General features: G+C 30.6%; 1 protein-coding gene and 1 long non-coding RNA gene across 2 annotated transcripts; one reads left to right on the top strand and one right to left on the bottom strand.

Moving 5' to 3' along the window:
• LOC124421453 lies at window positions 1-815 on the top strand. Its single transcript, XR_006941668.1, has 2 exons — window positions 1-620; window positions 686-815. It is a non-coding gene; the product is annotated as an uncharacterized LOC124421453 (long non-coding RNA).
• A 5,954-nt stretch (window positions 816-6,769) lies between these two features.
• On the bottom strand, window positions 6,770-7,733 carry LOC124420781. Its single transcript, XM_046954902.1, has 2 exons — window positions 7,445-7,733; window positions 6,770-7,278 (listed from the first exon to the last, which is right to left on the bottom strand). The coding sequence occupies exons 1-2, from the start codon at window positions 7,485-7,487 to the stop codon at window positions 6,770-6,772; spliced, it is 552 nt and encodes a 183-aa protein (XP_046810858.1). The 5' UTR covers window positions 7,488-7,733.
• Window positions 7,734-18,298: the final 10,565 nt, after the last annotated feature.

Raw genomic sequence — 18,298 nt, 5'->3', positions numbered from 1 at the left:
TCAGATATTAACCAAATTCTATAAGTACCTCCTTTAGGCCAAAATAAGACTTTGTGCCAAATTTCAACAAATTATCTTCAAAATTGCGACCTGTACCGTGCTAGTTTTTTGGCTTTTGTATGATATAGACCATAAAATGCAAAAAATATTGATATAGACCCTAAAACAAGGTCTTTTGTTTTCTTTAAAAATTTAATAGCTTTTGTTTAATTGTACATTAAGGTATAAAAACTAACAGTTTTGTTTAAAATATATGTACCAAAATCAATGGTGAAAATTTAAAAAATATGTGTTGTGTAGGTTTTGAGAAAATTTCGTGTAAATTTTCTTTTGCGTTTTTCTCAATATAGAGGTTTTGGCGTATGGAGCAAAACAATAATATACTGACGATATATATGTGTTGTTTCTAGATACCGTGCGAGTACTTTGAGTAAAAATTTTACTTGCATTTTGTTTTTGTTACAATAACAAAATACAAATAAATTTTTTGCTCAAATTACTCGCATGGTTTCTAGAAATAACACAATAACTTAACTACAATTGAACTATAACTGAACTGGAACTGAACTAAAATGGACTAGAACTAAACCTTCACTGTAGTACAGTAACTGTACATATAAGTAATATCCATAATTTGTAACATATCGAATAAATATAAATTGTATTTTTATTTTTAAATTTCTAGTTCGTTTGAATTGATGTTTCTGCTGCAAATATTAAGGACAAGATTTTTAAATTGTTTAACTGATTGCTGTTGGTATACAATTTGTGTATGTGACTTAAGATCCAATTACTTGACTTCGGATATTTATTAACAAAATTATTTCCTATTTACATGTATTAAAGGATTATTACACTTATTTTTTAAATGGATTAATTTATTAATGTATTATTTCCTGAATCGTATTGTTCATTACATATATTTATATAAACTATATTAATCGTATATGGCCCATTGGGCTCGATTAAATAAAGATTGAAATAAATAAAAATTGAGAAAAACAATAATTACGACTTTTTGCCGATCTTAGAAAGCATACAGGATATTTTAAATAGCATAATTTAAAAAATAGCTTTAAACCTTCGACAGTAATGTAAGCGGTAGCACACACCGTACTTTCAGTTAAACAATAATTCGATTAAAGATGAAGTTCCGGCAGCTCTATAACTTTAGTAGTGCTTGTTTCCTAGTTTAAATATAAAAAAAGAACAACATAAGTAGTAATTATTAGTTTTTTTTAGAATAACTACACTACAAACGTACCTTCCAGTTCACTTCAATTTTTTCTGACTCTTTTTGCTCTGGACGTTTCAGTCATTTTTTTATGATGCACACGCAAAATATGTCTCCTTTTTATTGGGATTATGTTTGGATGAATTTGGTGGATACCAATCTCTTATTAACTGTTGGAAAAGTTGCGGAATGGTGACACAAAAATGCAAATTTACGGTAGTTACAACGTTTATTAGGATGTAAATGAAAGTATTTGGTAAATTGCTCATTTTAGCGATAGGAAGCAGAGTGAATGCAAGTGAAATATTGAAATAAAAAAATATTTGATTATTTGAATTTTGACTTTTTAGCATCCAACGTACCTTCAGTTAAACAATAATTCGAGTAGGATCAATAATCGAAACATTCACAAGTACCAAGTTGGCGTACGCTAAATAAAATTGTGTTGTCTTCAGGCAGCCACTGTTGGCACATTTTCTTTAACTGATCCTTACATAAAGATGAAGTTCCGGCAGCTCTATAACTTTAGTAGTGCTTGTTTCCTAGATTAGATATACAAAAGAATAACATAAATAGTATTTATTAGTTTTTTTTTCGAATAACTACACTATAAACGTACCTACCAGTTCACTTCGTTTTTCTCTACATCTTTTTGCTCTTAGACGATTCAGTAGTTGTTGCATAAGTCTTTCCTTTTTATTGGGATCATTTAACAAATGTTCCACATGCTTACTTAAATTTATTTGTTATAGATTTCTCTTTAAATCTTTTTTTGTTGGCAAACACATAACTGAAAGATCTTTGTGATTTTTTCTTGACTTCATCGTCAGTTTTACCAGTATGAGACATTGATATGAAAGTGTTGTGGGAAATATGAAGAGATTACGTTTTGTATACTGCATTTGTATACTCTCTTATTTAGGACTTGTGCCAATTGTTGTGGGATCGTATTTACGAACGAAGTACTACTTGTACTTGTCAATCTTCGGCCAGGTTTGAACTGGCTCGTTCCGGACCTCTGCCAATTGTTGTGGGAACGTATTTAGGGGTGGAGTAAGTACTACTTGTACTTGTCAATCTTCGGCCAGGTTTGAACTGGCTCGTTCCGGACTTCTGCCAATTGTTGTGGGAACGTATTTAGGGGTGGAGTACTACATGTACTTGTCAATCTTCGGCCAGGTTCGAACTGGCTCGTTCCGGACTTCTGCCAATTGTTGTGGGAACGTATTTATGGATGGAGTACTAAGTACCTAAGATATATAAGAAAAAATGGTTACATTTTACTTTATTTTTTTTATAATTAATAAAAATACTTACATTTGCATCAACGTGATAAATTACAGCTTAATTTTAACCATTTTTGAGCCTCCCATAAGACGTTGTTTTTGCTTCTGTATTTTAAGGCGCTTATTCAAATTCCGAACACGAAAGTAAATTCGGCATTTAAAATAGAACTTTCTGATACTTTCAGATAATTCTATATGCCGACTTTTCTCGACCAGATACTTTTGAAGTTTTCGGATATGTAGAATATCCCTGCCATTCACTTTATTGAATAGGCACTCCAATTGTTTAACCTTTTCAACGAAATGGCTTGCAGGTTTTTTTAAATAACCCTTAGATACCTGGTCAACCCATGTATACGAATTTTGATGACATTCATATTCCACAAGATTTAACTTCCGAATAATATAGCCGGACATATATTCTAAAGCGTCATCTTGAAGAATACCAATGTCATCATAATTAGACACATTTAGGTCATTGAGATCTCCATCGTATTCTTCATCGTCATCTGGCGGGAATTGCTCATTGTCTTCTAGCAGGATTGGTTTTTCGATATCATCGAATGTACTGCTTTCAGACACTATATTTTCTTTCTGCGCCTGTTCGACCGTTTCCTTGGAAATCTGTGGAGAATTCAGCCACTCTGTCCTATCATTTTGAACGTTTCCATTGCCGGTTAGATATTCGGTATTTCTGGCTGAAAATTTTAATTTTAAAGAATGAACATTTTATAAGAATACTACATATAACAATGTAAACTTACCCATAATGTATTTCCGTATCCGGTATTTAAAATCTTTTGGAGAAGGATGATCATTTAACCCACCCTTGCTCCTTAGAGCACCAAAGAAATGTTCCAAGATGTCTTGGTTTAAGCGGCTGGTCACAATATACTTCATATCATATTTATCTAAATATTTATAAAGCATCTCCAGTGCATTGTTGCTCATTAAAATTCCCTTTTGAAACGGCTCCAATGTTTTTTTTCCAGGAACTATTGGTTTTGACATTATTTCATTCATACGAATCAATATGTCTTTTTGCTTTTCTAAGGCAATTCCAAAGGGTTCCTTGCCAGGGTAGTTAAATGTTGCTAACGTGCTATTGTGGACATCGAACCAATCGTTGACTAATTGCACGAACTCGGCTGTCTCCATTGGGTGGTCCAATTCCATTCCAAGCGAATAGCATCGTTTAACGGCTTTGGCTGTGGTATGGGAGAATAGCTGCGCCGCTGGTTTAACCTTCTGTCTACCTGCTCCTTTCACGGAAAGGTGTTCTTCATTTAACTTGAATGTGATAGACACATCACTTTTACAAGTTAAATTTAGTAGATCAGCAATTGTACGTGGAGACAAAAGCGTATCGTTGATAATTAAACCAGAATCCAGATAATGGTTACGTATTGGTTTTAACAAGTGAGGTATATCCACAATTGTAAAAACTTTCTCCTCCATATTGACGGGGTGAGATAACCAAGGTTTTTCTACAAAAGCAATTGATTAATAAGAAAATATTATGATTATTAAAAGTATAATTTAATGAATTAGTTAGTACATTCAATCTTACTGACAAATCTTAATGTTATCAAATTAAACTTATGGTTAATTTTAATTTTTTATTTAAAATGTTAATGAATCTTAAGAATTATCGTAAATGATTACTTAATGTTATAATTAAAAAAAATTTAAATTGATATCAAATATTATTGATAATCTTAAGAATTATCGTAAATGATTACTCAATGTTATAATTAAAAAAAATTTAAATTGATATCAAATATTATTGATAATCTTAAGAATTATCGTAAATGATTACTTAATGTTATAATTAAAGAAAATTAAATTGATATCAAATATTATTGATAATCTTCGAGACTTTTATTGAAATTAAACTAAGGAATCTTAAAATTAAACTTAATGTATCAAATCTTAATGTTAAACGAACTTAATATTGAAAAGTTGTTATTACCCAAATTAGGGAGGTCCGAATTTTAAATCCGAGTTCCTTTTGTAAATTGTAGTTGAAGTTACGAGAAAACATGTACCGACAATGAATATAGTCCTTGACCCAATAATCACATGTATGGAAGTTTTAGATGTATATTACTACTTACCTGGGGTGACACCCAACTCTTTCCACAACTTACGGTTAGTTGGACCCATGTCACACACCACAGCAACAACAGGAAAGCCTGCATCATGTAGCTGGGAAATTATAGAGCACAATAGCTTATTCGTCATTTTACAGTCAAAATTGTAAAAAACGGGTTGCTTCCAGGATTTTTTAACCCCCTGGCCATAACTACCTGTACGTAGTTGGCGGGCTTTCTAACTACGTCGGACACCGAATCATACTCAAAAGTCTCCACTACCTTCATTTCGTCGAATGACAGAACACAGAGCTTTTCAACAGTCGTCAGATTTGTAGCTCGTCGCATAAAATCTATTGAAGTTGTTAAAATTCCTTCATCCAAATCGACTTTTCGACACCAACGCTGCAATGTCGACACATGAGGTAGTGGAAAACCTTTTTTGTATAAATGGTTATACGCCCTAGGACCTGAAGCATGCAAACAAATTGCATTTGAAATATCACTCCAGGTCCACATAACGTTGCCAGGAGACATCATTTTCCTGATTTGGCCATCTGTAAAAATAGATCGCATGCAATCAATCGCTTTGTTGGCTTTTAAAAGCTTGCATTCCAATTCTTTGTTCTTCGCTTCCAACTGCCGGATTTTTTCCATATACTTTTTGGAAACGTCTTCAAAAATTGATGGACTAAAATTATATAATCACAAATATACTTAATTGTAACTAATTAAGATGTAACCAATCAAAATTTGGATATGGGATTTCAATCAGCTCAATGTTTACAACAATTTATTAACTTATACGTATAAATTTAAAAAGATAACTTAAAAAAAAAAATAACTTACAAAAAATGTGTTTTATATATTTCGAAAAATATTATTTTAGATTTTTTAATTATTTTAATCAAAATTATTTTTTTTCTGAAAATTTTTCAAAATTTGTTTATTTTGCTGAAATGACATTTCTTATTTTTCACTAAAAAATATATTTTTTGCACGATTTTTAAACAAAACTTTCATTTTTCACTACAAATTTCATTTTTATAACCTCTACTACCAGTAATGGTGGTGATAAATTTGTCATTCCGTATGTAACACCGAGAAATATCCACCTGAGACTCAACAAAGTATATATAGTATTGTACAAAGGACTATATATTCTATTTTAAGTGATATATTCAAAATAACTAACTTAATTTATATAATACTAGCTTGCTGCCTGATACTTCGTAAGCGATATATTTTTGATTTTAAAATAAATTTAAAAGATTTTTTTTAGAAAATTCCAACAATATAGAATATACCAATTTTACCCATTTTTATCCCCTTATCGTTCCAATTTCGAAAAATTCCTTCTTAGTGGAACTATACAATGCCAAAGAAATCTAATTCCAAAAACAGCAAAATAACTCATTGATAAATACAGGTATTAAAGCGAAATTCGACACGAATATATTTTGTAAACACAAGAATCATTCTAAAATTGTTTTTTCCGATCAGTCCACAAGTAGTCGAAGATCTTATATAAGGTTCACTTTGTAAAATCACTTTAATGCACGTAACTAAATGATTTAAATGCACATAAATATGTTTTGTATATACATTAGTCATTGTATACAAGGTATATTTATTTTATAAAATAAATATACCTTGATTTTATATATACTAATCATTTTTTCCCGATCGGTACACAATTAGTAGTAGCTCTCATATAAGGTTTCATTATGTCCACTACCGAAAATCATTTAAATGTACATACCCCATTAATTCGATATGAATATAATTTGTGTATAAAAAAATAATTCCGAAGAGTTTTTCCGAACGATTCACAATTGGCCATATATGACACACTTTCGAAAATCACTTAAAGACTCATAATTCATTGATAATTAACGATATTAGAACAGAATTCTCAAAATATGTTTTTACAAAACACTAGCTTGTAGATTCGGCACAGTCGAATGTAGCACTCTTATTTGTTTCTTCATAAAAATGTTGTATTTTTCACTAAAAATTAGTTAAATATTAAACCACATGAAAATATTTTTTAGATTATTACCATGAAAGGATTTCACTTTCAAATAAGTCGAACCGCAATTATATTTACGTCGAGTTACATGAGTTGAAAAATATTGTTAAATATTATTTTAAACTTACTCAGTTTGACATCCTTGATCCTTTAAGTCTTGTTGTAATGGAGTTGTTCCGGATAGCTCATTAATGTTGAAGAAGCGATACTCAGTCTGCGTTCCACGTTCTGTGCACTGGTTCAATGATCTGGTTTCGTTGAGACTTTCTTTAATGAAGCGATATTCCGATCCGGATGTGCCAGAATCAGTATATTTCGCTTCACTGCTCCCACCTTCTTCCAATATGGCTCCGTTAAAATAACATTCCGATCCGGATGTGCCAGAATCGGAATGTTCTTCCATCACAAACTCCATTACAACATCTTCCACAACAACATCTAGATGTTCCTCGGCCTGAATAATATTTGGAACTGCATTCGGCATTAACAAAAGTCTGCGCCCTGCTGTTATGATGTCTTTTCGAAAAAAATGGTCAATGCATATACGTGCATTGGAGGTTAGAGTCATTTGGCAGACCTCACTCCATTTTTCTCTTTTTTGAATGTCTTTGGGCACATTAAAAAATGTCCCACCTCCAGCCTCCACGGCATTAACAAAAGTCTGCGCCCTGCTGTTATGATGTCTTTTCGAAAAAATGGTCAATGCATATACGTGCATTGGAGGTTAGAGTCATTTGGCAGACCTCACTCCATTTTTCTCTTTTTTGAATGTCTTTGGGCACATTAAAAAATGTCCCACCTCCAGCCTCCACTTTCTTCCCACATATTTTGCAACAACGCATTGTTTTTTTTTTAATTTCACAATAATAACACTTTTATCACTCACAATTTTTCACAATTTGATTATAAATTTAGTTTTACTTTTAAAAGCACACTTTTAAATGTCAAATTAAAAATATAAACAAACTTTGACATTTTGCATACATTAACCAAACGTAAACAAAGTTTGACATTAACTCTACACCGCGGCGAAAAAACATGAATGTGAGCAAAAAATAGTCAGCTGTTTTGTTAACACTACCTTATAAAATAAATATACCTTGCACTGACCCTAAAAGCCAAAATCGAAGGGACCTATTTATGGTGCTAGGTGAAATTCAACCAATATCAATAGGTATCATCCTAAATGTATTACGCGCAACAAATTTCCTCGAACTATCTTAAAAATTGCGAGATGTACTTTTTTTACGAAGGATAAGCTTAATCAATTCACAAAATAATTATAATCCGATTGGTTTGTACAGCACCATATTTTTGTACGTTACAAATATAAGCATGTAATTGTGTAGAGTATAATTACGGATTAAGAGGGAACTTTGGGGTTTCATGAATTTCGATTTGGTCTCAATTTACTCTATATTTTGGAGAATAAGTTTCCACAATTATTTCTATTTTTGCAAAATCTATACCACTTTACTGACGAACAGAATGTTTAAATAATTAAAGTGTTTAATGTACTATCGGGCCTGTTGCGCGCTACTTATTGATTTGTTGGTAAAAACAAAAATCTTACACATATATTATTTACTGACTTTATTATCGTCCGATGTTCAACTTAGTTTCCTGTACGTAATTTCTAAGAATTTTGCAATCAGTATTCATGTGGTATGTTATATCCGGAAATATCATTCACAAGATATTTGGATAAAATTTCGATGAAAGCCAGACAATGTGCTTCAGAGTTTCACTGTTCTCTCTACATGTTCTATATTTTTCTGAATCAGACGTCGGCGCTAGTATTGTTCTGACAACGAAGATTTTCGGCAAATTACATGTACACAACACGATCGCATACGAACCTCGAAACAAGAGCATCAAAAATACAAATATTTTATTTAGTTGCTTGACAGCATTCAACAAAGCAGGTAGATGTCGCTTTGTTAAAGAAATTGCAAACACAACTTGAAAAAACAAAAACAACTTGCAAAAGCAAGAGCATAATTTACAAAAACAACGTACACTCTAAATATGAATATAAATAAGTTAATCTTGTTTCATACTTTTTTTGTACATTTTAACTAGAAATGTTGTTTCTATGTGAACAAATTATCATTCTTAAGTACTTTGATTACACATTGCTTATAAATAGTCGCATTTTACAGTAATGCAATTTAATCTTCAAAATTAAAAATAACCAAATATTTTTTTCAGTGCAATTTCAATGAAAAAATGCCAATAGTGTGTGTGTAGTGGTGATTTTTTTATCTGCCTCTCTATCCGCCGATATATGGTCTGAATCCAACCATATATTCACGTCAAATTGTGTATAGTTGTGTCTGTTAAAACTTTATTCTAATGCGGTCTTAGATCTAACTTTATCAGGTGGTCATATTTATTCTAATTGAATTTACGCATTCCGACAAGGACCGTATATTAATACTTTTAAAACAATATTTTAGTATTTTTTGTTATTAAAAATAATAATTTTATTTATCCATCAAAATATTTATATATCGAAAACAAAAATCAAATTAAATTGCGGTAACTCGATAAGCCACCCACTATCACATTTCATTTGTATGTGTCTTTTGAGTTGGTAGGAACCATATATATTGTCTTTAAAATGATTTTAAGCATATTTTAAACTATTTGTAACAATTTTTATTTCATAAACTCGATATGCCATATATATTTTTTACACTTTTTAAGGAAGTCCTTTATAATGATGAAGATTAAAGGGGAATTGATAATTTTTTATGTTGTTGTGATAAAACAGGATAAGACAAGTATCATTCTACTAAGAAAAACTTATTTTGGTCAAAATCTCAAGAGATATAATTTTTTTAATTAAAGTGTCCATGTTACTGAACAAAAATAATCTCAATTGTAATTGTTCTTGCTGATTGGAAAATGTTCGATTGCAAAACATAAATAAATTTTGCTTATAAATTAATATTCATTTATCGAAAAAATCGTAAATAAAGTTCAAGCTCTTTAAACAATAAAAAGTCATATTGTGACATGTTTTATAAAGATTATTGGATATGCTGCAATGTCTTTAAATGTTTTTAATTTGATATGATAAATTAACAAAGACATTGCAGCATATCCAATAATCTTTATAAAACATGTCACAATCATCAGCCTGTTACATAAAGTGCACATCGAAACCGGTTTTGAACAATGGATTTGAAATTTCTTAAATCCAACATGCATCGAAATTGGTTCAGATGTTCAAAATGATAATCTTGAAGCAGAATATCAACTATGCTGAATTAACGCAAGATTATCTCAAATTTTAATCTGAATATTCAGTTTAAAACCCAAAACAATGTGTTTTGTCATTCCATTTAAAATATTTTTTGCCTATACCATACTCATGACCTGCCTTTAACTACAGAATTATTTAGCTATATTTAGGCAAATTTATTATCATATGAAACAGTAACTAAAAATATAACAAAATTGAAAATATAATTTATATACTTTTTGTAGCAAGAACATGATAAGCCACTATGACCATGTACTAGAACTTGGTTTTTGGTAATATATTGTTAGGCAATAACTTGATAAGCCTCAATTTATAATACAGGCATTGACCATGTTTATTTTTTTAAACAATATGTATTAAATATAGGGTTGCCAGCGTAGCTGGATTGTCCAGCTTTTTTTGATGCTTGTCCAGTTTCAAGCAAAATTTAATTTGTCCAGCTAAATATAAATTTTTATTTTATATTTAAATCATTCCTGTTCTAAAAAACATTATGTGTTTTATAATTAACCATGTCGAATTGTGATGTTTTAAAACTTGAAAAATGTATGGAAAAACGAGTCGAATTTGAAGAGTTTTTGAAAAAAACATGATGTGTTTCAAAAAACAGGTGTGAACGTAGTATTAGTTAAAGCACTTGTGTAATTATGTATGTATATGAAAAAAACGAAGTAGGCTATATCTACCATTTTGATTTTTATTTTTATTCCGAGTAATTTCATAAAAATACTAGTATTTTTAAGCCTGTTATGAACGTTAGTCATTTTTAAAACCGATTTTGTCCATTTTGAATACCAATCAAACTGCAACAATAGTTTATGTCCTATCGTTCTTTTAAGAGACTGGCAGTCTGACTGACAGACATGTCTAGATCGTTTGAGAATAAGGACCTAGAAAATTTTTATGTTACAAACGAGATCAGAAATTTATAGTTGAAACTATGTTTCGCTTTTCTTAGCTTTTTAATCACTTTCTGGTTTACAGTTTTTTAAATCAGTCGAAAAAAAACAACAGTTAAAAATGCGTTCCGTACTTATGTATGTATATCGGAAATTTATTGTACTGCCAGGATGTATGATAACTTCTGTAAACAAATTTCCAGCATTTTTGATGATGATAAATAAACATTTTATAAAAAGTTCGGCGTTCGGTCAAAATTTCGCCGAACACCGAATATTGGCCGAACCTCACTATTTACCGAACTCCGAACGTTCGGTCGAACACTAGTAGTTATTCAAAATACGTATTAAATATATTAGTAAACGAATCCGTATATTTTTCTAAAGTATTGCTATGTCAAAAAAAACAGCTAAATTAAAGTATTTTTTTGTTTTTTCTAAAAATTTCTGATATAAATTTTGACGTAGTTATGAATGCAATGCTTAAATTCGCTACACGGTATTATAATTGCTTAAATATAGCCCATAAAGTCTCTTAACTCATATTTCGAAAGAAATCTTCAAATCTGTGCATAAAATGGGAATAGCATAGTCGAATAGATCATTAAAAAATTTGAGAAACTACTTTCAAGTAACGAATGTCTGCCCGTCTGCTTTCTGAAATTAGTTTTTTGAGGCTCCATAAATCTAGGGAATCCAAATCTTAAATAACTGAATTAGACATGCTTTTAAGACTTTAGCTGTTTAAAACTAGTAAAATAAGAGAATAATCGGAGATACGGTCAAAACAAATTATATTTTATGGAATTTTTGATTAAGGGATGTTAAATAGTATATTTGCGTAAAAATCAAAAAGTCCCGAGATATAGGCACTCCTATAATTTTAGCAAGGGAGTAGTTTTGGGATTACTTTACGTAATGTATAGATTGAGTACATGGTTCTCAATAATGTCGCCTAATTAAGAACTAAAACTGTCTGTGTAGCAAGGAATTCCTTTAGACATTTGCGCTAATGATCCACTTGACCAAGACATTCTATAATAATCGTTTTGATTTTTTGAAATTTTTGTCGTTCTTGTGAAGAGACAGATTTTTGTCTTCAGCGTAAACATTGGCCCAACTCAAGGCCGTATTCAGAGCCTTCTCAGCGCTTCTTCAAAAAGTGATTTGTATCCTTTATTTTTAGAAGTATTACGACATCATCTTAATAGCAAACAAGACTAAATCCTTTCTGGTGAGGATCTTTATAAGGCTAATAATCGTTGTAACCCAGAGTAAAGAACACAAAATGACATGCTGTGGTGTACCGCCAAAGACCCATCTTCAGATAGTTACTTCTTAGCATGTAGTTAATCTAGTTAACGATCAACATAAAACTGGTCTAATGATTGGATAATGTACACATTATTAAAGACGCCTTCGATGTCAATTCATACCGCCAGTTTTTACAGTTTACTATCGAAGGATGTAGCTTAGTTAGATTTTTCTGGTTTGGGTATAAATATTACAATTGCATCTTGACAATTAATTAAGGTATATGCCAATTTCATACCTGATAAGAAATTAGAGTGAGAAAAGGAGTGCTCGTGTGAAACTCTCCAATCCTAAATTTCCTTATATGCTCTTTTGAACATAAAGTTATATCTAATATTTCGTCTCTGATTCTATTGACGAAGATAGTTTTATTACCTAAGTTCAGTGCGATGGCGCCTATGCAGGCAAACGAGGGCCTGTCTGCTGCGATTGGTGGGTGTTGGCATTACAAGCTATTACATGCTCTGATTGAAGTTTATTTGGAGGTAGGACAGCTGCACTACTTAATGCTAAAACTTTTTAATTGGGCACAGTGAGTACATGACCTGCAACCACAGATCACTTTAAATAGAATGATCGATTAAAAACAAAAACCAAAAACATTTTTCATTAAACTCCTTAATAATAAAATGTTCTTGTTTTAAGATATCCATTAGCAGCATCAGCAAACAAGTACTTTTGTTGCATTTTACTGTGCAGCAACAAGAGTTGTTGATTGCTAAATACAAAAAAAAAAAAAAAAAAACATTAAAAAATTAAGACAAGTTTATCGGGAGACCAACATGCAATATCTAGACATTAGACAAATCTTGGTAAAAATTTACATAATGTTTTTTGCAGTTTTTTTTAACAGCTGGTTATAATATTCTTGGACCCTTGAACCACCTAACGCCAACTATCGCTCGAAATATGCTCTCTATCCAAACTAACCATTTGTCTGTACCAATGTTTCCCACAGTTTGACAACGATTTGATGTCAAACTGATTCATGGAATCCATCAAAAGTAATTATATTTGGCTCTATATTTTAATTAGAAATGAGAAAAAAACATCTAAGATTAGTGTTGAGTAAATTTCATAATAGGTCACTGTTAGATTATTTAAAGATGAATAAAAGACTTTTGGCGTTAACTTCGATGATTTTGAGTTGTGTACAATCTACTACCCTACACTGACATTATCGTTAAAACCAATTTGAAATCTAACATCGTACAATAATGTTTCATTAAATCATTATATTTTTAAACTTCCTGTACAAAGAAAATAATCTTAAACAACAACAAACTAGTTGTATGGAGCACTTGTAAGTCAACCAGCAACTCTTTATTAAGCGTTTGAACAAAGATGAGGGCAAGTAGACTGGCTGCCAGTGAAATAATTTTACTTTGAACAGATTAAGGTACTACTTAAACTCGTATACATATTATCCATTTGAATTTCTTATAGGTTAGACTTTAGTAGTTAATAAATTTCCCGTTTTTAAGTTATTGTAAAGCAGTGAAAAAGTTTAGTCTTTAAAAACGTATCCAATTTTCTGTGAAGATGTTAACAGGATAATAATTTTCCATTCCTATGCCGAATGTTCAAGACCTTATATAAATCATCAAAATTTGGATGCTGGTATTATATACATATGTGTCTCAAGAAACTTGGACATGAATGCTGGCAAATGTTCAAGACCTTATAAGAATCATCAAAAGTTGGATGCTGGTATTATATACATATGTGTCTCAAGAAACTTGGACATGAATGCTGGCAAAGATATCTATGATGACATTGAACTTTAAAGGCACACATTATGATCAATAATAATCAAATGTACCAAATGCACATTAGGAATTTAATATCAAGTTGACCCTTTTCATTCCCCACATGGTATAAAAAAAGGACATTAAAAAATATATATAACTTTTCCCGAATGCGATAAATGCTTTAAAAATTACGATATTTACTTTGAACTAAATTCTTAATTGTAAAATTTTTTATTAAAGTTTTTCATTTTTGGTCACACTACATTTACAGAGAGAAAATTTTTGTCGTGAATACGTATGTATATATCGGTTTTAAAATACCAGGAGGTGGCCCAAAGGAAGTACTACCCTAATTTATCTCTATAACAAAATGTATGTACGATGTTCAGGTTCAAATGTACAAAGACAAGTTTATTCTTAAAATGCACACACCTTTCCACCTTTACTCGAATGGGTGCTATGCACGAGTATAGATTGTTGCCTGGCTGCCTGCCAGCTAAACAACCTACCTACCATTCAACTATCCTTAACTTACATCCCATCCATCCAATCGACCATTCATCCATCCATCTATTCAACATGTTATTTGCCACATACATATACATAAATACATACGACGTAATATTCGTACAACTTGTCTACTCCGAACATACATACATATATACATAAATTTATTTCAGTCCAATGTCTTGGTTACAGGTATATATTGCTTAGCTTTGACCGCCATCTCTTGTGATCCGGTTTAAGGCCATGACATGACTTGCATATGAATTAAATTGAACCTCACTAGGAAGCAACAACTGGACTGTATTCGCTCTCATTTCTTATAATTTTATTTGCAGCATGTTTGAGTTGAGATTCTTTTGCTAAAGATTGGCAGTTTAAGAATGAAAGATGAACAAATAAGGTTGGTCTTGTTTGAAACTGAATACCCTACAATCCGTATAAAAAATTCATCTAAAATAGGAATATTATATGTTTATAATCTTAAAGAAACCCAAATTATAATGATAAAGTGTTTAGAAAATCTATTGAAGCATATTCAATAAAACTGTTCATTAACTCTTTCTACGGTAAAATATATAAAGTAGTTGTTACAAACAATATCTCCGACCAACTATATTAACCAAACTGCCGAATGAATTGTGGTAGGCTATTTTCAGATAATGGAGTTTAGCTACTACCAGGGAGCAATAAGTGAGTGAGTGCCAGTACGCCTGCGATCTTAACTCCTGCTGTTGTGCGAAATGAACTTCGACGATGTTTAGCGTAGTTCTTGTAGTTGTTTCTTTCCTCGTATAATTCTCTTCTCTTCATATTTTGCAGTCATGTTATTTACTAATGCTGCAACATCCATTTATTGCAAGATTGCACTTAATTTTGCAAAAGCAATAATTTAAAAACAAAAAAATCGAAAAAGAAAAATTGTTGCCACTTGTTTTGAATTAAAGCTGCAACTACAGCTTCTGAAGCTACTAAATATTTAGCAATCAATATACAATCAACGACAAAATTGGTTTAAGTAGCAAAACATTACAAATGGATTCATTATAGTCCAGCACATTATTATACAGGTTTTTTGTTCGAAGATTTTCACTGCTCTGTTATCGATACTAAAATTCCTCTGTCAAATTAATATTATACAAAATCAGTTTTTGCCAACAATTCATTATATATAATATTATGTCGAGTTTGGTCCATTACCGACCCAAGTTTCCAGTATTGGATTATTTCCGAAAGGCACTCTGAAAAGAAACATGTTTTGAAGGTGATTCCGCTATACTAAACAAAATGGGTATACGACATGCAAAAATGTTAAGTTCACATTCACTTTGACATACAGTATTTACAATCGATTACGAATTGACCAAACGGATTAATTTTTAAACAATAGTTTTTATGAGACCTAGTTCATAGTGGAAAACTTTTGATTTTGTGTGTGAGAGATGATTGATATTTATTTCTCTTTCTCTCATATACAAAAATTTCCCAAAAAGTTTCCCAGAGTGAACCAAGTCTAAATGTTCAATTCACAATCGATGTTGCAGCGTTGTATACGTAGTATGTCAGCAGCTTCTACAATATATTTTTCTTTGCATGATCTCTATACAATTCCTACGACAATGTTTTTATATTTCGATTGTTATAAGTAAGTTAAGTTAAAAAATTCAATCGATTTTGGCATAAAAAATGATAAAGTTTTAATACAGAAATTAAAACAAACAACTGTTTACCAAAACATTAAAATAATTAAGTTAACCAGCTAGCATTTTTTGAATTTTTGATCACATTCGAGTTATTTATGACTCTTCTGCACGATTAAAATGATCATAAATGCGCTAATTTTCTAATCATAAATGATACATTTGTCGGGAGAAAATGGTACCCTACCCGCGACTCTTTTAAATGAGTCATTTATGAGCCCCACTTCTGATCAATTATGACTCATTTTTTAATCTTTTTTGAGACATCAATGGGCCAAATAACTGACCGTTTTTGCGTTATTTCCGAATCATATTATAGTCATTTTTAAGTCTTTTCTGAGTAATTTTTATGTTTGTTACAGACAAATACAATACAACAGAAAACAGTTTTTGATCTTCCAACTGCGCGAAATTTAACTACAAGCAAAATTTTTAAACAATCATATTTTAATCACCTGGATAACCTATTTATGATTGGTATACATTTTGTTATTATTTTCTAAATAAATCAGATTTTAAACATTAATTCGAATTATTAAGACTTAGTTTAGTGATTAGTTGTAACTATCTTCTGTAGAAGATAATTAAACATATAAAATTATTATAATTAAAACATAATATAATTTCAATTTTCTTGACAGAAAATCGACTTTACAAATATCACACAAATCCAAACATTTATACATTTAATTTTACAAACGAAATGAGAATTATATCAACTTATTTTAGGCAACACAAGATGTTTTGCTAACTCTTCCAAAAGAGTCTTTTCTGAGCCCCATTTCTAATCAGTCTCGACTCATTTTTGAATCGTTTTTGAGTCATTTTTAAGTGTATGTTTAGCTATTGCATTACAAACAAAAACAATTACATAAGGAACAATTTTAGATCTTCCAACTGCTTGAAATATGACCACTAAATAAGTTTTTAAAACCATCATATTTTAAACGCCAGGATAATCAATTTATGAATGCAAGACATTTTGTTATTGTTTTTCAAATATTCAGTTTTTAATCATATATGGGGATTATTTTCGAGTCATTTTTTAAGCACTCAACTTATTAATTACTTTTAGCTCATCAAAAATTACTCAGTTTACTGATTAATCATCCAACAATATTCCAAATGCTAGCTGAAAAATTACTTGATTCTTCTATTTTTTGATATTGTTATGCATGTTTGTTTTGATTGTTTTCTTTTTTCATTGATAACATAAACTAATAACATGCTGCAAAGATCTGTTCATAGCCACTGTTACTACACTTTAGTTGATATAATATACATGAATTGAACATGTGTATGTAATTTCTGCTGTTTTTTTGTCGTTCAGTATATAAAAATATTTGTCTGGTTTTATCGTTTCCTTTTGTTTCATAACATTTCTTTTCAAAGTGTGTGGAAAGGTAGTCAAACTTACTACTTGTTAAATGATGAAATGAGTGCCAAGGAATTTGTTCATTTTTATTGTATTGATTTCATGAACTACTACTGGACAAAAAGCACATACTTATACAGTATCTGACATATGTATGTAACTTTTAAGAAATAACCGAATAAACTATTTAAAAAATTGTGTGTTGTGAAAACCCACTATTCTCTCTCCACCAAATTTATCCCACCGTATGTATGTAATTATAACAGAATTATCCTTAAAATGTTTTCACATGTACGTATCGTTTTCAAAACCAAAGCGTTTTGTCAATGAGACCGATTTGTATCCTTTTTATAACCCCATATTTTCTAATGAACAAATAATGCAGAAACTTATGATAGGCACTGTATGTATATTATCATTAAATCTGTCCGTGGTACTCATAGGAATATCGTTGAATGTTGTTAAGCAAAAAAATAACTTGGTTAAAATTTTCGATCTTAGCACTAAATATTAAGTATTTTTCTATTCTTTCTTAATCAATAGAAAATTGATCAGAACAAGAAAATTGAAATTCTTTAGTAAATGAAGCTTTTAAATATTTATGTATGTCTATCGTACTCTCTGTCTCTTTTGTACACAACATTTGAGTGCCCAAAGGAACAAAATTTGTTCTTGGGTTTTAAAACTATGTCATGCCATTATTCTGATAGGATAACGTTAATAGGTGTCGAAATGGCTCTGAAGTTTCCGAGTGCATTTACAAGGGAGACATCGATTTTTTCGGTTTTTGCCATTTAATAATAATTTTTTCACTTTATTTCAAGGGAATCGTTATGTGC

The sequence above is a fragment of the Lucilia cuprina genome, chromosome 2 (genome assembly GCF_022045245.1).
Source record: "Lucilia cuprina isolate Lc7/37 chromosome 2, ASM2204524v1, whole genome shotgun sequence".
NCBI classification, from domain to species: Eukaryota; Metazoa; Arthropoda; class Insecta; order Diptera; family Calliphoridae; genus Lucilia; species Lucilia cuprina.
This window is presented reverse-complemented; position numbering and strand designations above follow the sequence as displayed.

Bases quoted from the DNA above. Each gene is read 5' to 3' on its own strand.
- LOC124420781 (XM_046954902.1), bottom strand. From the start codon at position 7,487: ATGCGTTGTTGCAAAATATGTGGGAAGAAAGTGGAGGCTGGAG. The intron at 7,279-7,444 runs GTGGGACATTTT...TGGAGGCTGGAG, and splicing joins GAAGAAAGTGGAGGCTGGAG to GTGGGACATTTTTTAATGTG.